Here is a 21,554-nt window from a genome sequence, read left to right as displayed (position 1 = left end):
CTAGTATTAGCTATTGTAGCAAAGACTGCAATACAAGATTAACTAAGGAATCATATGACTCACACACGATTTGCATTCAGTCTAGAGTACAAACATGTTCTGTGTGTACAGAATTTAATGATTGGGACATAAAGAAATTGAAGACCTTAGACTCTCATTTAAAGAAACTTGATAGGGACAGGAAAAGGAAAGCGACCACTAGGGAAGTTAGTAAAGCACTAGCCAGTCAGGATTCATCTGCTGAGTCAGATATGAATGCTCCTGTAATTTCTTCAAATCCCATTCCAACCCCTCTACCTGTTCAAACCTCTCCTTTACCCGGCTCTCACGCTTCTGATCCCAACCCCATGGCCAGCCTGGAGTCGAAAATTGACACACGATTTGAATTAATTGTTGAATTGATTGCCAAGTTAGCATCCTCGGTTAAAGTGCTCATGGATAAAAGTGAGTCAGAGCACCCTGTAGCACCCAGTACAAGTGGAGTGATAGTGGAGGAGGTGGCTGTTCAGCCTGCTGATTCTCCTAGGCCAAAGTCCCAGGCATACTTCCCAGCACCTGGAAGGAGTCAAACTGGTAACCTAAGGGAGGTTGGGGAGGTCTGCCCACGAGCAGTCACCTCCTTGGTTCAGTCTGTTGACGTTTCCCAGACTGCAACCAAAGGCCACTGGAAAGGCCTTAAAGTGGACATTCATCGTATATCCTCAAGTTCTGAGGAGCCCAGTCCCAGGCATCAGTGGCGCTTTTCGGACAAGTCATGCCCGCTGAAAAGGCATGCGGTGGACTCAGCGAAACCTTCACCTGTTTCTTGCAAGAAGAGCCAGGATCCCGTGCACCCCTCTTGTAGCCACTGGGATAGCCTGGAACAGTTTTCTTCAGTCTCAGATGAGGATTGTTGTTCGGCACAAGGTGCCAAGTGGCTCGTAAATGCTCTTCGTTGTCCGAGAGAACCTCTACAGCAGTGTCGGATCTACCTTCAGGAGTTGAGCTCCCAGTAGTTTCAGCACTCCAATTAGCACCTGAGCGCCTAGCAGCTCCCATTTGCATTGTAGTGCCCGAGCTTCCAGTTGCAGATGAGTGCCCATTGGCGCCTGAACTCCATAGTGTTTCGTCTTTGGCACCCGTTCCTCCAGTGATTCCAGAGCACATGTTGGTGCCCACACTTCTTCCTTCACATATTGGTGTTTCTTCAGTTGCTCCTGCCAGTATACCTCCTCCTGCAGTTGACCTGAACCAGAGTAACCTCGACAATATTTTAAGTTTACTCATGAAGGCTCCTCCGGCTTCCCAGACTCCAGCGGATTTATCGTTATCCCCCGTCTCTTCTGAAGAAGAGGTTGTAGCAGAACAGGACGTTCCTTCGACGGCTTATTCTTCACTGCTGAGATTCCTTTTAGCCACTTTTCCGAGCTTTTCGCCAGCAACTCCCTCCTCTCCTGCATCAGCCTTTTTTATGGAGGCTCAGTCTGCTGGTTCCTCCAAGTTACCTAAGCTGGCTCTCTACTCTTCAGCAAAGAAGGTGCTGGGTGAAGTAGAGGGGTGGCTTGCAGAAAAGAGAGACCGAGGTAAAGCTAGCTTCTGTTTTTCCCCTTCCAGACTTTCTAGAACGAGTTATCATTTGTATGCTATGGGGGAAGCTCCTTCCCTGGGAGTCTCTGTCTCTTCCCAGGGGAACTTCTCCGGACTTATAGACTCAGCCAGGAGGTCGGTGTTCACTTCGGGGAAGATAATGTTTTCGGTCTCATAACTAGCGCATCTGCTGAAAACTATTTTTAAAGTATTTAAAGTAATGAGCTTCCTAGACTGGGCGGTAGGTGCTCTAGCACGCAAGATTAGAGATTGCGCTTTGTAACCCCAAGATTCTTCTTCAGATTTGCTAGGAGTGTTTTCTTGTATTGACAGGGGAATATGAGATGGCTCTCAGGAGCTAGCTGGTCTTTACACCATGTGTGTATTAAAGAAAAGGTGGTGTTCTTTTACATCTAAGGGAGTCACTCCCTCTCAGAGGTCAGCTCCTTTTCTCTCCCTTAGATAAGATGCATCTTTTTCCTCAGGCTGCTGTACTAGATATAGCATTGGACCTGCAGAAAAAGAGCACACAGGACCTTCTCTCTCAATCCTCAAGACGTCGTAAGGAGTCTCCTGCTCTTCCTCCCAGAACTTCGACGTCTCTGTAGATGCCTCCCTTTTGGAACACCCGATCCAGACCGTACTCTAGGCCAAGATCAAGCACCTGTTTTTCACAGTATTCTATCAAGAAATCTTCCTCTAAATCTTCTTCCAAGAAGTGAGGACATAGTCCTCCCTACACTGGTAGTAGCAAGACTCCTCTTTTTGGAAAGCTGGGAACAGAAGGGAGCAGAATCCTGGATAGTGTCTGTCCTGAAGGAGGGCTACACTATCCCCTTTGTGAATAAACCTCCTCTAGTTCACACACCTGTTGCATTGACAGCCTACTCACCAGGCTCAGAGAGGTTTGCAGCCCTCTTGCAAAAAGTCGAATCTTTTGTTCTGAAAGAGGCTGTAGAGGTAGTAAAGGACATTTATTCTCCGGGATTCTACAACCATCTCTTCGTAGTACCCAAGTTGTCAAGAGGCTGGAGGCCTGTATTAGATGTAAGCGCCCTGAATGTCATTGTACAAAAGACAGCCTTCAAGATGGAAACAAACCAGACAGTTCTAGCATCCATTCGCCAGGGGGAATGGATGGCGTCCATAGACATGCAGGAACCGTACTTTCACATACCGATTCATCCTGCTTCAAGAAAGTACCTCAGGTTTCTTTTCAAGGGCAAGATATTCCAGTTTCAGGCCCTATGTTTCCGACTATCAGCAACCCCTCAAGTTTTTATCAGAGTACTGGCTCCCCTCATGAAGTGGCTTTATCTGACTGGGATAAAAATATCTCTCCATATTGACGACTGGCTACTGCGTTCCCACTTGAGGAAACAGTGTACAGAGGACCCCCGAAGAACCCTTCTCCTGGTCCAGGACTTGGGCCTTCTCATCAATCAAGACAAATCTCAACTGACCCTTTCTCAGGAGACTCCTTATTTGGGAATATGTTAAACTTGGGATTTTTGGGATTTTCCAGTCGCGAAGAGAGTAGAAAAGTGCCTGGAAACAGTCAGCGAGTTCTTGGAGCTGGACTTTTGCTGGACCAACAAATGGATGAGCCTTCTAGGCACCTTATCATCCATGGAGCAGTTTGTCTCTGGGGAGGCTCCACATGAGACCTCTTCAGTATTACCTAAAGAGCCAGCTGGAGCAGGAAAACGTTCCTGGATACGTTTGTATTTCCAGTAACAGCGGAAATCAGAGAGAATCTACGTTGGTGGAGTTGCAAGAGGAAGTTAACAGAAAGAAAGTCTCTTCTCTCTCTAAACCTCAACTTAGAGTTCTTTTCAGATGCATCAAATCTAGGTTGGGGAGCTCTTTTAGGAAACAAAGAAGTATCAAGAACTTGGTACCAAGAACAGTGAGCTTGGCACATCAGAGTGAAAGAACTAAAGGCGATCCATCTGGGCCTTCAATACTTCGCCTCGGAAGTATTCGGCAAGATAATAGCAGTGCATTCGGACAGCACGACTTCACTGGCATACATCAAGAAACCGGGAGACCCGCTCTTTCTCTCTGTACAAAGCAGCAAAAGATCATCTCTGGTTGGAACAAAACAACACTCAAGATTCAAGTGGTAACTTGTTTCATCCAGGGGAAACTCGGTATTCTAGTGGATGAATTGAGCCGCCAGAAACAGGTCCTTCCCATGGAGTGGACGTTAGACCCGTTGGTTTGCCTGGACCTGTGGAAGCTCTGGGGGAACCAATGATAGACCTTTTCACGTCCTCCAGGAACCTTCGGCTTCCCTTCTCCTCACCAGTCCTAGATCCTTTAGCATGGGAGACCAATGCAATGTTGCAGGACTGGTCGGACAAAGAACTGTATGCCTTTCCCCCATTCAGTAGGGTGAGGCAAGTATTGAACAAATTCCGGTCCCACCATAACCTATCCATGATATTGATAGCTCCCTTTTGGCCAGCGAAAGAGTGGTTTCAGGATTTGCTGGAACTTCTTGCAGATTTCCTGAGGCTGCTACTGCAAAAACAGCAACTACTCAGACAACCACACTTCCAGTAGTTTCACCAAAACCTGTCTATTCTGGCCCTAACAGGGTACAAACTGTTAAGCAATTGCTCCAAAAGAAGGGCTTATCAAGAGCAGCTGCGGATGCGATTGCCAAGTGCAGAAGGCAATCTTCAGATAAGGCCTAACAAGTTAAATGGTCTGTCTTAAGGTCATGGTGAAAACGACCCGTTTCTTCTACTAGTACCAATATAACAGAAACAGCGGATTTTATGGTATTCTTACGCTCCTCTAGAGGCCTCTCCACTTCCACAGTTAGTAAAGATCTACAGAGCCATGCTTAGCTCTGTTTTCCATCACAGAGGTACAGATTTATCATCCAACCAGGATTTGTCGGATCTTATAAAATCCTTTGATTTAGTTAAGCAAAAGGGAAATCCTTTATTGTCCTGGAACCTAGACATAGTACTTAGATGGCTTGCCAGTTCACGATTTGAACCCATGCAGTCCATCTCCTTAAGAGACCTTACCAGAAAGACACTTTTTCTGGTCACTTTGGCAACTGCAAAAAGGTCCAGTGAGATCCCTGCTTTGGACTAAAGAGTCTGCTTTTCCCAGGGAAATGCAGTTTGTTCCTTTTCCTTGGGATTTTTGGCTAAGAACGAATCACCATCGAATCCATGGCCTCATTCTTTTACTATTAAAAGCATGACTGAAGTAGTAGGTCTGTCAGAAGAGGAGAGGGCTCTCTGTATGGTGAGGTCTCTTAAATATTACCTCCACAGAATGAAGTCTATTCGTGGTACTTCAAACAGTCTTTGGTGTTTTGTGAAAAATCTCTCATGGCCTTTGTCTAAGAATGCTCTGGCATTCTTTCTCAGAGATCTCATATCTGAAGCACATTCCATGGTTAGTGAAGACTTTTTCCTCATGCAAGGTAAAAGCACATGAGATAAGGGCTGTTGCTACCTCTAGCGTTTAAGCTTAATTTATCCCTTGCTTCTATTGTGCAATCAGCATTTTGGAAATGCAAGTCTGTTTTTATTTCTCATTTTTGAATGGATATTGAAACAGTATATGATCAGTGCAGTACCTTGGGTCTGTTTTATGCTGCTGGTATGGTGTTGGGGGAGGAAACGTTGAAAGCAATGTCCTTTCTTTTATCTCTTCACCTTGCATAGGGTGTTGAGTCATAGGGGAGCCTGGGAGTACTGTGTACTTGGAGTACCCAGTCCTTTATTTTTAATGGTTGGTTATTGGTGTTTTTAATATTTATTTGGTGGTTCGTGGTGACAGTATTTTTTGTTCTGGTTATTATGTATGGTACTGCGCCCTGAGCAGGGGTTCTTTTCTAGCCATCGGAATTGGTCCTTTGTTGCAAAGCACCCACTGCAGTAGTAGTCCTTCCAGGCTATGTTGCCTCGCCTCTATAAGATAAGATGAGCGCCAACCAGGGGCAGTATCTACCTGCAGCAGCTCTGTTATCAGGTAAGGATCAACAAACACTGATTTAATGTTTACGTCCTCTATTCTCAAATTCATTACCATTAATAATGTATTGGGGTAGATATATCCTTTCAGTGTGGGAATCAGCTGTGTAATTACTGGGTAAGTCACTTACATAAAAATGACATTTTTATAATAAAAGAAAGTTTTATATATACTTACCCAGTAATTACATGATCGGAGCCCACCTGCCTCCCCTCGCATGGACATAAGGATATGAACAAATTGAAGCTCTTTGCTAAGTTGTTCCTCTTCCCCTGAAAGTGGGCGGGGCATGTCACCATAACCTAAAACAAACTAGAGCAACCCACAAATTTCAAAATTTTAAGCTGCCAGATAGTAGAGACTAATAGCTATGTAATTACTGTGTAAGTATATATAAAATGTTATTTTATTATAAAAATGTCATTTTTGCAAGCAAGGGTGATTCGCTGGATGCAGGCTAGTCTTGTGAGATTGCATATTTTAGTATGTTTACATCTTTGAAATTTTTCATTCGAAGAAAGTCCTTTATGTTGTGAGATGAATGTGACATTGATGGTGCATAGACAGATCTGGGAATTTGTTTGCTGATTATAGTTAACTGAATTGTTTTTAAAAATTTGACACCTTTAATAATAATTGGAAGTGCAAAAGAGGTACATTTTAAGATAAGAGATTATGTATATTTGAAGGGGACCAACTCAGCACATGGAATAGGATTGTGATATAATCTGGAAAAACTAAATAAGAGTGGAAAATCAGTTTTCAATTTGGCACTGTAAGATTTTCATTCCTCAAGTTTTATAGTACATATAAGCATTCTGTCTATACTGTAAAACATTTTTGATTAGAAGGGTAAAAATTTATTGTCAGTTGCAGTAGATTTCCAGGTCAGTCCAATTCATTTTGCAGTTTTTTGATGCACTATATATAGTATCATTATTGTTATACTTACATGAATAATTTAGTACATTTAGTACCATAAACTTTCTTTTGTCCAGTTTTTATTTTAAATACAGATATTCTCTCAACTCTTAAAGTTCTGTGGAGAAATACACCTCTGCAGATTTAGTTCTTCCCAGATCAATACAAATAGAAATATTCTGTGATCACAGACTAGATCAAGTGTACAGACACCATCCTACTTAGGAACATTCAACTCACAAATATTCAGAGATACAAACAAATGGGATCATAAATTAAAATTGTGTTCAGACCCCCCTCCCTTTGCCACCTGTAAGTTCAGATTTTGTTCTGCGCACCTATTCTATAAAATACAGTACTGTATGTTTAGTGAATTGTGTTTTAGGATGAAAAAATGTACAGTAACTACTGCATTGGCTTTGTCATACTGTACTTAAATAGGAGTGAAGAGTACAGTAACCAACTTACAAACAATTCAGCATACAACCAGCCTTCCGGAACGTTATTCGTTTATAAGTAGAGTGGTGTCTTCATCATTTCAGTGATCTGCCACTAACCAACCCATCACCTTTAGGCATTGCAGAATACAGTTGACCCTTGAATTTTGTGGATTTTGGGTTCCTGGCTATGAGTAATCATATAATTTTTATCAATAATTAAAGGTAATATTTTTTTTCAACTTTGCTGCTTTTTGGATAAGCTGACAGATGACTCACATAGGCCAAGAAGTTCTAGTGCTGCATGGTGCAAAGAGCTTCTGTGAAATTCTGCCACTCATGTCTTTCCTGTACTTGATCTTCCACAAATCCCTACTCATCTCTGGCCCCCCTTCTAATAGTTCTTATCCAAGAAGGTCTGGGTAATCCAATCCTTGTGGTGGCCACAGGAGCCCATCAGACACTTATCACATACTCTCCTATGGGATGCATGAAGGATATGTCCCAGATGTCTGTTCTTCATTATCTCATTTACATATAGAACTTACCGTATGTAATTTTCTTTATTGTATCATTTGTGACAGTACCTTCGTAAAGCTTTGTTCTCAAATTGACAAAACCTTTTAGAAATAAGTTTCATTGTCATATCATGGTTCATGTCTGTATAGCAATACAGATCACACAAGATATGTATACAGTAATCTTACTTTTAAATGCAATTTTATTCTATTTGATTTTCAAATCTTACTCAGCCTGCCTGTTGTTTGATATTCTCTTTTGATACATTAAACTCGAGAAAACCTTAACTTAATATCTTGGATCCTAAACATTTGAAAGATTCAGTCTCATTAATCCTCTCTCAAAGTAAAGCTGTTTCATTTTTGAGATTAGTGTACATGTACTTAAGTATCATTGTACAGATCTCTCTCTCTCTCTCTCTCTCTCTCTCTCTCTCTCTCTCTCTCTCTCTCTCTCTCTCTCTCTCTCTCTCTCTCTCTCTCTCTCTCTCTCTCTCTCTCCTTACATTGTGAATGCTGTACTGTACTCTTGAAAGGGTTATCGCTGTGTAATTTATATATATATGATTTGGTAAATAATCAGCTGTTTTTGTTAAATATAGGTACATTATATAACCAACAATACACTAAAAAGTAGTAAAACTCAAGATATGGTTTTGAGGGGGTCAAGAGTTATGAAAATTTTTTATTGTCATTGGAGCTGTCACCTTTGACCCTCATGAAAGTCAGAGTACAAATGTAATTAAATGTAACTAGTTGAAACAGATTAAGTCGACTATGGGTTTGTGGTGTTCATTTCAAAAAATAGTTATCTTGTCTTCAAATTGGTCACACGTGTCTGACCCAGGGGTAAGAGATGAATAACACACACAACCAATCCCTGAATGTAGAGAATAAACAACAACACTCACAAACAAATATTTCTGTAGTTAATGGCTAAATTTAAATTGACAATTTACATCAAATTTTGAAAACAAATCTTTGAAAGGATTAATGTCAAAATCCTCAACGTTTTCACTCTTTGATTTAAAAATTTTTAAGGAGCTGCAGTATATTCAATAAAACCTAATGTTGGGCCACATTTGGCAGCATATTCACAAATAGTGAGTGGAAAAGCTGTAAAGTTTAGATGTAATAAACATTAACCTGTGGTAGATTTTCAAAGCAGTTACTTTGGCATACTGACTACTCTAAACCAGACAACTAAATTGCATTTCATGTCATATGGGTTTGGCCTGAAAAGTACGTTTCATATAAGTAACTGACCAAGGAATTACATAGCTATACTTTCCACTCATGCGGCAGCTTAAATTTTAAAATCCACAGTAGCACTCCAGTTGTTCAGTGTAGGCGACCAGTCCCACCCACTGAGAATACCAGGAACGACTTAGCGGACATCCTCATTCTCTTTCTGCCACACTCTGTGTAAACATCGAGTATTTGCAGTAGCTTTGTTTATTATTCGCCAGTTGGATAACCGGATTTCGGTGAAATATTATTGCTGATTTTGAGTAGTCTTCAAGCCTACAGCTTTCAGAATCATATTTCGCTACAACTATTTTCAGTCAGTTGATTAACTCTTCTTTACCGAGTAGCTTATTATAACAAAAAAATGTCATGTTGGCTACTGAACCGATGTTTTTGGTGGCGAATACATATCGGCAAGTCTCAAATAATGTTTGATAGGAATTGAGCTTTCGTGTCATGGTACTTTGTGTACTTCAAAACAATTGTCGGTAAAGAATTGATTTAGAACATTTTCTTATTGCACTTTCCGTTGCAGAGAACTGAAAAAGTGTAAGGGCAGAACGTAGTAAGGAGAGAAATTACTTATTTTGGCAGCAATGGGCTCTTGGATAAATAGAATTTCTGGACAGCTGAGAATTGGCGCCCACTAGCTTCCTAAGCTACTAGCTTGCCTGGGGTCCAGCTACACCTGGCGCCATCTACAACCAGGGAGCACCCAGTGCCTGGCGCCAACTCTTCCCACATAAATTTTTCTCTCCTGCTACTAGCCCTCTTACAGGGGCATCATTTGAGGGGGGGTGCTCCCCCCCCCACACAGCCTCAACTTGTCCCCCTCACCCCACCATGCCCCAAGAAGTAACAGCAGCTGGTTTTCCATTATTCCTTCCGAAATTCAAATGTGTCATCACATTAAGTTATAATTTTCTATCTATCTGTCTATTTTATGTGCTTCAAAAAGCACATAAAATAGCTCAAAATCAAAAAAACCCCAGGTGATTAGGTTCGCTTTGCTCGCCAAACCACCTTTGCCGCCCCCCCCCATAAATCTGAAATGACACCCCTGCCCTCTTATCTTCTCCCACGCCTGGCTCCTTTGCTGCCTTCCCGTGCCTTTGCCAGTCTTGTGTATGGGTTAACAGAAGTTAACCTTGTGATAGTGAAGTGTTGCACCGTGGAGGAGGTGGTTATCCGGTGTCAGTTCTCCTAGACCTAAGTCACTCTCATACTCCCCTGAACCTGGGAGAAGTCATACTGAAAGTCCAATGGAGGCTGATGGAAAGTCCCCGGGGTAGTTGCCCCCTCAGTCGAACCTGTAGTACAGTCGTAGGTTGTGACAGACAGCCACTGAAAAGGTGTCTTGCCGGAAGTGTAGGGGACGAGGTGACTATCAGGTCCGTCGGATCTCCTAGACCAAAGGCCACTGTCCTCTTCCCCTAAACCTGGGAGAAGACATACTTGCGGTCCAAGGGAGTCCGAGGGGGTTTGCCCCCGGGTAGTTGACCCCCTTAGTCGAGCCTGTTGTCCGGTCCCAGGCCTCAGCGGACAACCATTGAAAAGGTGTCCAAAAGGATGTGCTTTAGTGATATAGATTCCTGTTTGGAAATCCATGGTGCCTGTCTCCTGAACTTCCAGTTGTGGAGTACCAGTATTTGGTGCCAAAACACTCTTCCAGCGCTCGTAAGTGCTCAGCAACTTCCAACCTTTCAGTGGCTCCAGACACCCCCCAAGCCTCCTAGATGGAAGGAAGAAGGTACAGTATACCGAAGGTCCAAAGGAGGCTGGTGGGGTTTGCCCATGGGAAGTCACCCCCTCGGTATAACCTGTCACTCACAGGTCGTGTAATGGAAGACCCTCAGACTGCTGTTGGAAGGGCGTCCCTTTTAGTGTCCACCAGTTGTCATCAGACTATTAGCCCTGACAAGAGGCGTTCTAGGTGTTTTTCACGGCGTGTCCCAACATTGAAAAGATGTAGTTTTCCAATGCTAGTAGCTTTTTCCTGTTTTAAATTCATTGCTTATCTTAATGTTTTGGAATGGAATATGTCCATGTATCCCACCTCCTGTCAATGTGGAAATCAGTTATGTCATTACTTGGTAAGTTACTTATTATGAAAATGATATTTTTCATAATAAAATTAAGTTTCATATATAGTAACCAAGTAATTACAGAATCGGAGCCCACCCTCTTCCCCTCTGATGGACATAAGGGCAGATACAGAATGAGGTTGTCTGTTAAATCGTTCCTAGTATTCCTGTTAGTGAGTGGGACTGGTCACGTACACTAAACAATCGGAGTGCTACTGCAGATTTTAAAATTTAAGCTGCCACAAGAGTGGAAAGTATAACTATGTAATTACTTGGTAAGTATATATGAAACTTAACTTTATTATGAAAACATTTTATGAGTGTTGGAGGAAAATTGTACAGCATTGTGCTGTTTATTTTTTATCGGTTCCGTTTGGTCTTCTCATCTTGCTGTCCAACTTCCTCACTTAAGATTTTCAAATTTTCATCTCTCATCTACTGAAAATCCTTTGGATGAGCTGTGTGAGAGCATAGCAGTGTGATTCAATTAGTCATATGCAACTACTCTATAATAGAAAGTATTAACATACAAGAGTTGTCACCTCACGACCTACGAATTTGATGAATCATTTGAAAGGTTGTGGTAAATGAAGTTTTGAAAGCTGGATTGGTACTTGTCATCAAGAACACTTTGGTTGTTATAAAAATATTCTCAAATATAACTATAACTGCCCTTCTCTATCAGATGCTGCTGAAGGCTTTTGTAGAACTAAAGTGTGCAGTGAAACATTGTTATCATAGAAATTCCAGGTACAATGCAATTTTACTAGTACAGTACAGTCACCAAAATAATGTAACAAGGTTGTATAACTACTTTTAAAACATGTTAAGTATGAACAGTAGCTAAGTTTATTTACAGTGTTATTCTTTTCTATGTAATAATCACATATATACTTTTATTTTAGATTATTTTCTTCATATTTCAGAAAGGAGAGACGAGAATATCAGAACAAGATACTTAAGGGTGTGAGGTTTAATAAGCGATTTGAGCTTCAGATGGCCAAGAGAGGAATAGACATAACACAGTAATGTGTAGAGGTTATGCTGCTCCTGTATTTAGTGACTTACGACTTAGTAGTGACATAACATATAGTAATTAAAGTTCTTAGAAATATATGTACTACTGTATATTACATATTGAGTTTGGTTATCTGTAATTGTAAATGTAGCTTTTAAAATATTTATAGAAAAATATAGGAAAATAAGTAGTTTTAATATTTTTTATTAGACAGAATTTTTGTGTACATTATATTTTGTTTCAAATAGGGCACCATTCCCGATTTGGAAATATATTTTCCATTGTGCAAAATCATATATATATTTTTTTTTACACAACTAACTATTTAGAGTACTGTAACTGAAAAGTAGAGTTTGTGTGTAATAATTGTAAAATTAAAGTATATTTGCTCTTAGTTAGCTGTCCTTCCAAATAAAATATATTTTATTTGTATGACTTCCTTCTCTTGGGCATACTATCTTCTTGTATGTATATACTGTCAGGCTTAGGATTTAAGCTTTTGCTATCATGAAGAATAAGTTTCAGTACATAACACTGTACACTTTTGTACCTGTTCAGCTTGTAAGCTGTATTTGCTATTAACTAAGTTGAAGTATTTTTTGAAGCTTTAATAAAGGCTAACACAAAGTATATAGGTATAATTTTCCTGAATTGGGTAGTATGGTAATACCTCACTTATTTCTCCTCTCCCTTTTTTTATACTTACTACACCCTTAGCCGCACTTTCAGCGCAAGACGGTTTACACCTTTAATCAGAAAATTGATATCTAGAAATCTAACAATTATTAGGATGTAAAACCAAACAGGTAAATTATGAATATGTGTAGACCTGAGTAGAGGACCAGCAAGGACTTGGCCATCCATTTAAAGTATATTCAGTGTTTTGATGTTTTGTACATAAGGAAAAATAATGCAGTATGAAAATGTAAACTTGTAAATTTCTCTCTTGATTTGCTATTCTTATGGGCCAAGGTGCTTAGGCTATAGCTACATAATTTCTAAATGTTTCCACAAAACATCCACACATTCAAGGTAAATCAAATACAGGAAACTGGTTTACATTGTTAATTTTATTGTTTTATGGGCAAATGTGTGAAGACATTGCAAGATCAGGCTAAGTTTTGGGTAGGTAGTGTAAGAAGTGGGTAGGAAGTCTGTATCTTTACTTGCTGCCACACATTTTGATATATCAAGAGGGATAAGTGAGGGATATATATACTTATCAGGCCATTAGTTTTTCATACATATCATCCACATATTTCATCAAATGATAGCTTTCTCCCATCTTTATTATTATCTCATATGATATCAAAGCTTTATCTCTGTGAAAGTTAGGTTTTTATTCTCTCTGGTCAAACTACATAATAATAATAATGTAATTTCCCAAGTGGGGAAAGGCATTCATAGTAAAGGTAATTATGAATACTATTAGACTTAATTTGGGATAGCCTTTTGGTAAGTCTATTACCATCATGTTATAACTCACTTTCCTACCATGGGTTTTAAATTGTATTTTTTTAGGATAATATATAAAATGCACATTTAATGTGAAGAAGTGGTAAAAAAGGTTAATTTGCTTGTAAGGCTGGATCAGGAAGTTTTGTTCATGGGAAAAGAAAAGACAATAGCCTGGTGAAAAGTTTATATGTAAAAGGGGGAGAAAAGACAATAGCTTGGTGAAAAGTTTATGTATAAAAGGAGGGAGGAGGACAGGGAAACCTATAAAAGGATGGATGGCTTGAAAATGGTGTTGGAAAGAAAGGGCTTTGATATCCAAGAAAGATAAGTGCATGGAAGGTAGAGGCAAGTGATGAAGTATGTAGGGGGTTTCAACTTGCTGTTGGTGAGCTTTTTGTTAAGGTGTGTGAAGTGGTTAATGTTTTGGAATTTCTCTTCACAAGATGTTTATCAGTGGTTCGGTAATTGAGAGTATGAGTGGCAATTAACACTGGGTTGTTTTGCTTTTGAGCTACTCCCTCTTAGGGAATATGATCTAAGCAGGGCCAGATTAAGACCTTGAGAGGCCTTAAGCTGAAAAGATTATGATAATTCTCTCTCTCACTCTCTCTTCCCTGTCACCCTAGTCACAAATGTCAATGGTGCTTTACAGCTACTGTTGTCTGTTGTACTGAACAATTTCTACAGTGAGTTGCCAGAATCCAATATTGTTGTATTCCCAAAATTGAAACATAGTGTTAACCTCTTCAGTACTGTATAGTAATAATATTAATAGTATTTTATTATTTATATGTATCAATAGTAATATTTTATTATTAATATGTACTATATATGTATTTTTCAGTCATTGTGGGCACATGTTCAAATACAGCATTTGCACCATGGTTCATTGTAAATTTGGCCATGGAAAAAAAATCCTGTGGGGGCCCCCTCTTCCCTTTAGGTCCTTAACACATGCTCATTTTGTTTAATGGTCACTGTGGAGCTGGACCTAACATTGGAAAAAAAAAGTATGGGGATGTGTATGCATTGATAGTAATATTTTATTATTGATATTCTTGTACTGTATGTGTATTTTTCATTTATTGTGGACCTGTGTTCAAATGCAGCATTTGCACCTTGGTTCATTGTAAATCTGGCCCCAGAAAAAAAATCCTGTGGGACCCCTCTTCCCTTGAGGCCCTAAGCATATGCTTATTTTGTTTAATGGTTACTTGAGAGCCAGACTTAACATTAAAAAAAAAAATATGGGGATGGGACCAGAAAAGTGATTTATAGCTAATCACTAAAAAGTGTATGGCTGACCATTTAACCTATAGGGAAGTCTAGCTCCTAGCTGTCCAATCTTGCTCAACCACCTATTGCTTATCCATGCTGAAGATCATGCTACATGAGCAAAGGCACAATGTTGAGTAGTGGCAACTCTCACCAGAAGATGAATTCACAAAAGGTTAGATGGAGCTGTTGTTGAAGAGAATAAAGACATGGACAGCTGCCTCAAGCTATGATTGAATGCCGGGAGAGTCACTCAACCCAGAGGGACCACTGAGACATTTACCAGGAAAGCCTGGAAGAGAAGCTTGGGTTGCCATTTTCCAAGAATCAGAAGACTTCCTGAACTTGACCAAAACATACCTCTGTAAGGTGAAGGACAAGGTCAGCCAGCAACCAGCTGCTGATACTACCAGCAACATAACTGTCAACAGTTTCAGGACCATCCTAACAACAGAGCTTTGTCTGTGAAGCTTGTGAAGATCTCCCTTCCTACTTTCACATGGAAACTAGAAGAATGGATTCTGTTCTGGTCTGTGTGCATGACTATTTTTCATGACCAGAGAGACATCTGTGAAATTATGAAATTCACTCAACTGGCTGAAGTCCCACTTCGGATGGCATCTTTAATTTGCTCTGTCCACTGCACAATTAAAAGGAACTGAACCACTATTACATCACTTGGCAATGGCTGGCACAGCATTGCCAGGTCACCTTCAACATCTACAATCTTGCCCTGGCCTTTGGAGGAAGATAATTCTTGAATTTTTAGCTGTTTAACACAAAAGACATTGAAATATTTATACCACTAGTCAGACCTATGATTCATGGCTGAGGAGACCAAGAACAACCTTAAACTATTGTGCCAGTCTTAAAGGGAAGTGCAACAAGTGAGTCCAACCTACCAGCTCAACATCAACGGGCAGCTCACACTATCATAACCATTAGCTGTCCTCATCCTGTGAACAGAGGACGCTACAGTCACCAAGCATTATGCCTACACCAAGCTCTGCACCAATGTCAGTACACCTGCCCTTTCTGCCATGAAGGACTGCCAGAGCCCCAGGTTGCACAGCCCCCACGGCAAGGAGAACCACATTGGGAAGTTCTGCAGGTCCTACCCAACACAGGAAACAAGAAGGTCCTAGGTGCATAAGTAAGGCTTCTGCTTCCATTGTCTGAAGGAAGGCTACCTGTCATCATCCTGTCCCAGGGATATAGTGTGCTAGGACTGTGAGGGCAAACACCAAGCCTTTATTTATAAACCAGTTCTTCAAACAATGGCAAGCATAAATGTAGTCTAGGACTTAACTATGAGCTGTCATTCTCAGAAGAAGAGCTTCTACAGCCAATGAAACTGTAAAGGTCATCAGCAATCAACTGACAACCATCCCAATTCCAGCCCTTAAACCTATCTTTTTCCCGCTACATACTACCTTTGCTATGAAGGGAGAGATTGACTTGTGCCCTCCTGGGCAGTTGGTCACAGTTGATATTTTTCCACCTCAAAAGTTCTTCAAAAACTCAAGCTGAACCATTGTTGTCATATTAAGGTGGTTCTTGCATCCTTCAACACCCAAAATAACCAGGAGCACCAAGTTTATTGCAAGTTGGAAATCATTACAAGGATGGCACTTGACCAAACTGTCATAAAACACTCAGGGTTACCAAACAGCCAGACACACATCCAGTACAATAAGTGTAGTTCCTGCTCTTGTCTGCTCCTACACAGAAATCCTAGTTGGTGCCAATAACTTTCATTTATTTGTCGAGTCTCGTTAGGGGCAGAAGGCTTCATGGTCTTCTAGATGGAAACTAGGGCAGCAATTCTTGGTCTTATACAAACCTGGGCTTATGAGTCCATTCCTGCTGCCAAACACGGACAAGTACTTGTTCATGCCAACTCTGCCATCTGCAGCAGTTATTGTCAACATCAATGATAGGCACAAAGAATAGCATTCAGCAATGTATACTCGACTGTTTATTGGGAAGCAGAAGCCTCCCCATCAGGATGAAGAGGTCCTGGAACTGTTTTGTGAGGACATGGTAGAAGGAGGACCTTCCTACACTGTTACTGTCTTCACTAAGGCAAAAGAAATCATTCCTATTGGCTTCCTGAATGCAATAGTATTGTTAAATGATACCATGTCATCATCCAGGCATTTAGTACCACCTGTCTGGCACTTCAATAAAGTCAAGTTACTGCCAGTTGGTTCACTCCTCACTCTTCACCCTTAAGAGCACATAGGAACTACACTTATTGTACTGGATGTGTCTGGCTGTTTGGTAACCCTGAGTGTTTTATGACAGTTTGGTTAAGTGCTATCCTTGGAATGATTTCCAACTTGCTCTGAACTTGGTGCTCTATATGTACTTAGTACTCAGAGCTAAGGGATTTGTTTATGGTTTGAAATTGATCATTGTTAAGGCATTAATTCAAAGCTGAAAAAATGTTTGTTGCTTTTTGTACCATCACTTGGTGGCCTTAACAATGCCCTTGTGTTTGGTATGATTGACAGATTCCTGCCATCTTCCAGTCAGGATTCCAGGTTCCACATTTTCCTGAATACATGTACCAGAGTGCCAGGGCGAAGTTTCCATGCAATGGAAATCATTAGAATGCCTTCTTGTTTTGTCACCTCTCACTTCTTAAAGGGTAACTTGCTTACCCTTGTGGGAGTGTGTAGGGAGATCGTTCTCCACTTCCCTACTGTTGAGGAAAGTGATTTCAGTGTACTTAAGGCATCTGTGGGAAGATTCTTCAAGCCATCTTTGAACTTATCATTTCCTGGAGCAAGCCCTCAAGGCACTTGGTCCTGGTAGATGTAATTTCTATGAGTGTTTTGTTCAGATAAGCCATGTAATCACTACCTTTGAATGGGTCTAATCAACATAGCCTTTAACAGCACCATGAGAACTTTCCTTGTCTAAAGTCTCCGATGCCCTTTGTGAAAGACATTGTAGGACTAAATCCTTGTAAATCTGATTCTGTGTAGGTAATCCTATCTGTCATTAGATCTTATGGTATCTCAGTTCAGTGCAACTGCTTTCAGGAGTTTACCTGGAGACAAGGTCTATGCACACCTTGGAAAAAGTCAGAAAGCAAAACAAGAAGCATAATCACCATAAGGAATGATTTTTTCTTTCTTTAAATCTTCAGCTGAAAACCCTTACAGAGAGTCAGTAGACTATAAACCTAAGAGAGCTCCGAAGGAAAATCATCCTGCAAAGAGAGACAAGTTATAGGTGGTAGATAAATAAATATGAGGGAATAGAAAATAAAACTGATACACCTTAGTTCAGGAGACGAAGCAGGAACGAATTTGCTCTTCACTTAAACATTTGGAGGTCAAAAGATTTCATTATTCCACATCCTAGTTGAACCCAAAATAAAACGCCTGGCAAACTGAGTCATAAAGTATCACACTGCAGTAGCAGCCTGCTTAGTGTTGCAACAAAAAATATGTAAGTCAGATAAAGAAGAGTGTAGAGGATGTTTGTCATAATACATTTTATGCAACAAACCTGATGAACTAACTACATCTATGCCACAAGTCAACATTAACTATTGGCATAATAAACTTGTCTGATAACATAGCTCTGTCCAAGAGTGTAAGGTGAGAGTCAGCACCAGACACTCAGGAAGAAAAGAATTAAAACACTTGGGTATAATAGCTTCATCCCAAAGCATTCAAAAACATTTCTGTAAGATACCAACTTTTCGAGAAATGAGGAATCAATATTAAGTACATGTACTGTATGTGGTTCTCACCAGTCAGTTTTTATGAAAAGTTACACCTAAAATCTTAAGAGAATCACTGATGTTTAAAACTACCATTTAATTGCAAATCAGTATGCAAAAGCAAAAGTGTTCAGGATTGACTAAGCATCATACTTATAGGTTCTAGAAGGGTTAAGCCTCATGCTCCAAAACCTACTCCACTCATGAATATGTGCTAGATCTCTATTTAAGGTTTCTGCAACCACGGGCATAAGGTGCAGAGCAGGAATGGCTAAAAGAGTAGCTTTATCCAGAATGCAATCAGTTTGTTCTTCAGACCATGCCACATGTTTTTGAGCATATAATGCAATTTGTATTCCCCCCCCCTCTCTCTCTCTCTCTCTCTCCCGGTTTCACATGCTGTTCTATGGTATATGTGAGTACACTAAAAATGTGCTTAAGTTAATATTTAACCCATGGCCTTGGAAACTGGAAATTAAACAGCTGTCTGTTGAAATTGTGAACTTTTTTATTGGTTTATTATAATCGTGCAAGTGAACATTGCAGTAGTTTTGATTACTACTATTGGTCATTTTTAGTTATAAGATGTCCTTGTGTGTACAATTAGCTGAAGTCCATTATGCAATAAATATAAGTTTGCTTCATTGTATAAGGCTTCATCTTTCTTGCTTCATTGTATAAGGCTTCATCTTTCTTGCTCTTTTCAAATCAAGAAGTAAACTGATAGCGAGTCCTCTTGTTAGGCAGTCTCTGGGTTACGGCAGTCTCAGTTTACGGCGCTTGGTTCACAGTGCCGTTAACCTGATTTTATGGAGCAGTAAGCAGTTTTATGGTGCCATAAGCGCCATTTATTCCCATTAGTATTATGATGTTCCTGTTTATGGCATTTTTTGGGTTACAGCACGCCGTCTGGAACAGAACCCCTGCTGCAAACGGGGAACTGCCTAATTGCTTTTAATTATTTTTTTTTCACAATGAATTGTCATTCAGCTAAGCTTTCACCCTTAAAGACTTTACCATGATATACTGAAAGAAGATGAAGCAGGAACATGTAAAATTCATTTGCCGAGATAAGAGCCTGTCAGCTTATATCAAGGTTCTATCACTTGGTCTCGGACAGCAAATAAAGAAATGTGTTCTTGTTAACAGATTAATGTTAAAGGTTAAGAATAGTCACAGTCTCTTTGCCTTGTTTGAGTCAGTTGATGAAGGTCTCCAACCCCTTCATAACACCTTGAACTGAGAGTCATTAAGCATGCGATTTGTTCACATTTGCAATGCTCTTCTGGTTGCAAGGGAGTAGAAGAATAACTCCAATTTGTTAAAATCCTTTAGAAATCTTTTCATATATTTAAATCAATTCTGATTTCATTCCTTTATATCATATATCTTAGAAACATTAAAGAAAAGCCATGTTCCCATCTTTTGGAGCCTAAAGATTTTCACTGGGTCCATTCCGTTCATTAATTAGATAAGTACATAACATGCTTTCATTGTTCAAGTAATAAGTCATCATGTTGCAGTTAATATTTTGTTCTTGAGCTGTTAAGATGTCCATTGCTTCAAGACAAAAATCATCCAAATATTTCTGTTGTGAGTTAATACAATTATAAAAGGAATTTTTTTCCTAGGAATCTGTTTCCTTTCATTTAATATCTAATTAGTTTAGCTATCTCTCTCTCTCTCTAGTCCTGAGGGTCCACTACTCCTAATTGAAGAGAAACTTTATTGTGAGCATCTGTCACCACAATCTTGATAGGTGTGATAACTTAGAGTTAGATTTTTTTATATTATTCATGTTGGTTCACTAGGTGCTTTGCATCCCAGTGTCATCTCTGTCTGCCAGAGGTAAGTTGTTTATGTTGACAGCTATACAGTATTTACTTTCTGTAACATTTAACAGATTACACTGCTTACTCGGGTTGTTTGTTGTCTTAGGCATATAAGCAGTAGTTTGTTGAAGAGTGATTGTGTTTGTGTTAAGTGTACTTATGACACCAAGCCAGACTACTTACTGAGACTCTTAATTAGTACTATACTTAGCAAATGATATTGTGGAACAAGAGTGAGGTTTCTGTAAGTTAGTTGACTTGAGCACAGTTAGTAGGATAAATCTAGACTTTAGTTTGGAGGGGTTTTGAAAGTGACACAGCATGCTTTGGCAACGTTGTAAAGTGCATGCATTGAACCCTTAACCCACTCAGTCCTGTAGTATCAACTGTCTAGTCAGACTTCCTCTTTCAGTCTGTTGGGGACAGGATGAGACATTCACACATGTCCCACAAACTCCTTTTTATTCATCCATCCAAACCAGCTAATATATCTTATATTCATAAATTTACGAACGTTGAATTCTAAGTGGTGTAAAAAGTGGGTTAAAATACATTTTTTACTTCTTAGTTGTCTAACATGTCAATAGATAGAGTGATGAAGGACATAACAGAAAGAGTGGAGAGTATGTTCTGTTTGCTTAATTATGATGAATGCTTACCGACTGTTCCCATCCAGGCCTTGTAAAGGCCCAGAATACAACCCAATTTAGTTATTTTTAACTGCCTAGAACTAAATAAATCTTGCTGAAGTTTAATTATCTCATATATAGAAATATGTGTGTGTGTGTTTGTGTATGCATGCATATCATTAGAGAGAGACTCCCGATGATACCTCTAACTTCTGGAGCAACAGCTCGAAGAACAATCCAAGACGGGTCAGGGAAAGGCACTGTCCATATGCATTTTATTATAATATGCCGACGTTTCACAGCTCCTCATAGTTGCATTTTCTAGGCTGCAAACAGCGAACATGGCAATCAGTAAATTAAAATCAAAATCACAAATTAGAATTACAATAAAAAAACGTTCATAATAAAATGACTAAAACCTATTCTAAAAGAACAAGTAAAAGGCTGTAACAACATACCCAGAAGGAAGTTAAAAACAAACTACTGTACTCGCATTGAGTATTACAAAAGAGAGAGAAAATAAATAAATAAATAAACATACAGACAGAGAAGAAACAACTTAACAAGACCATCAGGCAATAAACAGTTGTGTAGAGGATGTGTGGGAGTTTAATGGTGGTACAAAATTTAATAATAATAGATTCAAGTATTGTTAAATCATTTGCTTTTTTGTACTTGTCCTATTACTGAAAAATCTTTATTTTCAATGAATGTTTTACATATCCTCGAGTGATTCCTGATATTAGACTGTTCAGGGCTGGATAATCTGCTCCCAATTCAAAGCTGACTCCTCTATGAGCATCGATGCGAACCCGCAACAGCCT

The 21,554-nt window shown here is 39.7% G+C and overlaps 1 protein-coding gene across 1 annotated transcript in view; it reads left to right on the top strand.

The window, feature by feature from the left end:
- Positions 1 to 12,425, top strand: part of LOC136847435 (nucleolar and spindle-associated protein 1-like) — a 108,065-nt gene extending 95,640 nt beyond the window's left edge. The window contains exon 12 of the mRNA XM_067119125.1: positions 11,706 to 12,425. Within this exon, the coding sequence (XP_066975226.1) occupies positions 11,706 to 11,808 (103 nt within the window). The 3' untranslated portion in view covers positions 11,809 to 12,425. The remainder of the gene's footprint in view (positions 1 to 11,705) is intronic.
- Positions 12,426 to 21,554: the final 9,129 nt, after the last annotated feature.

This window comes from Macrobrachium rosenbergii, chromosome 16 (genome assembly GCF_040412425.1).
Source record: "Macrobrachium rosenbergii isolate ZJJX-2024 chromosome 16, ASM4041242v1, whole genome shotgun sequence".
Lineage (NCBI taxonomy): Eukaryota > Metazoa > Arthropoda > Malacostraca > Decapoda > Palaemonidae > Macrobrachium > Macrobrachium rosenbergii.
This window is presented reverse-complemented; position numbering and strand designations above follow the sequence as displayed.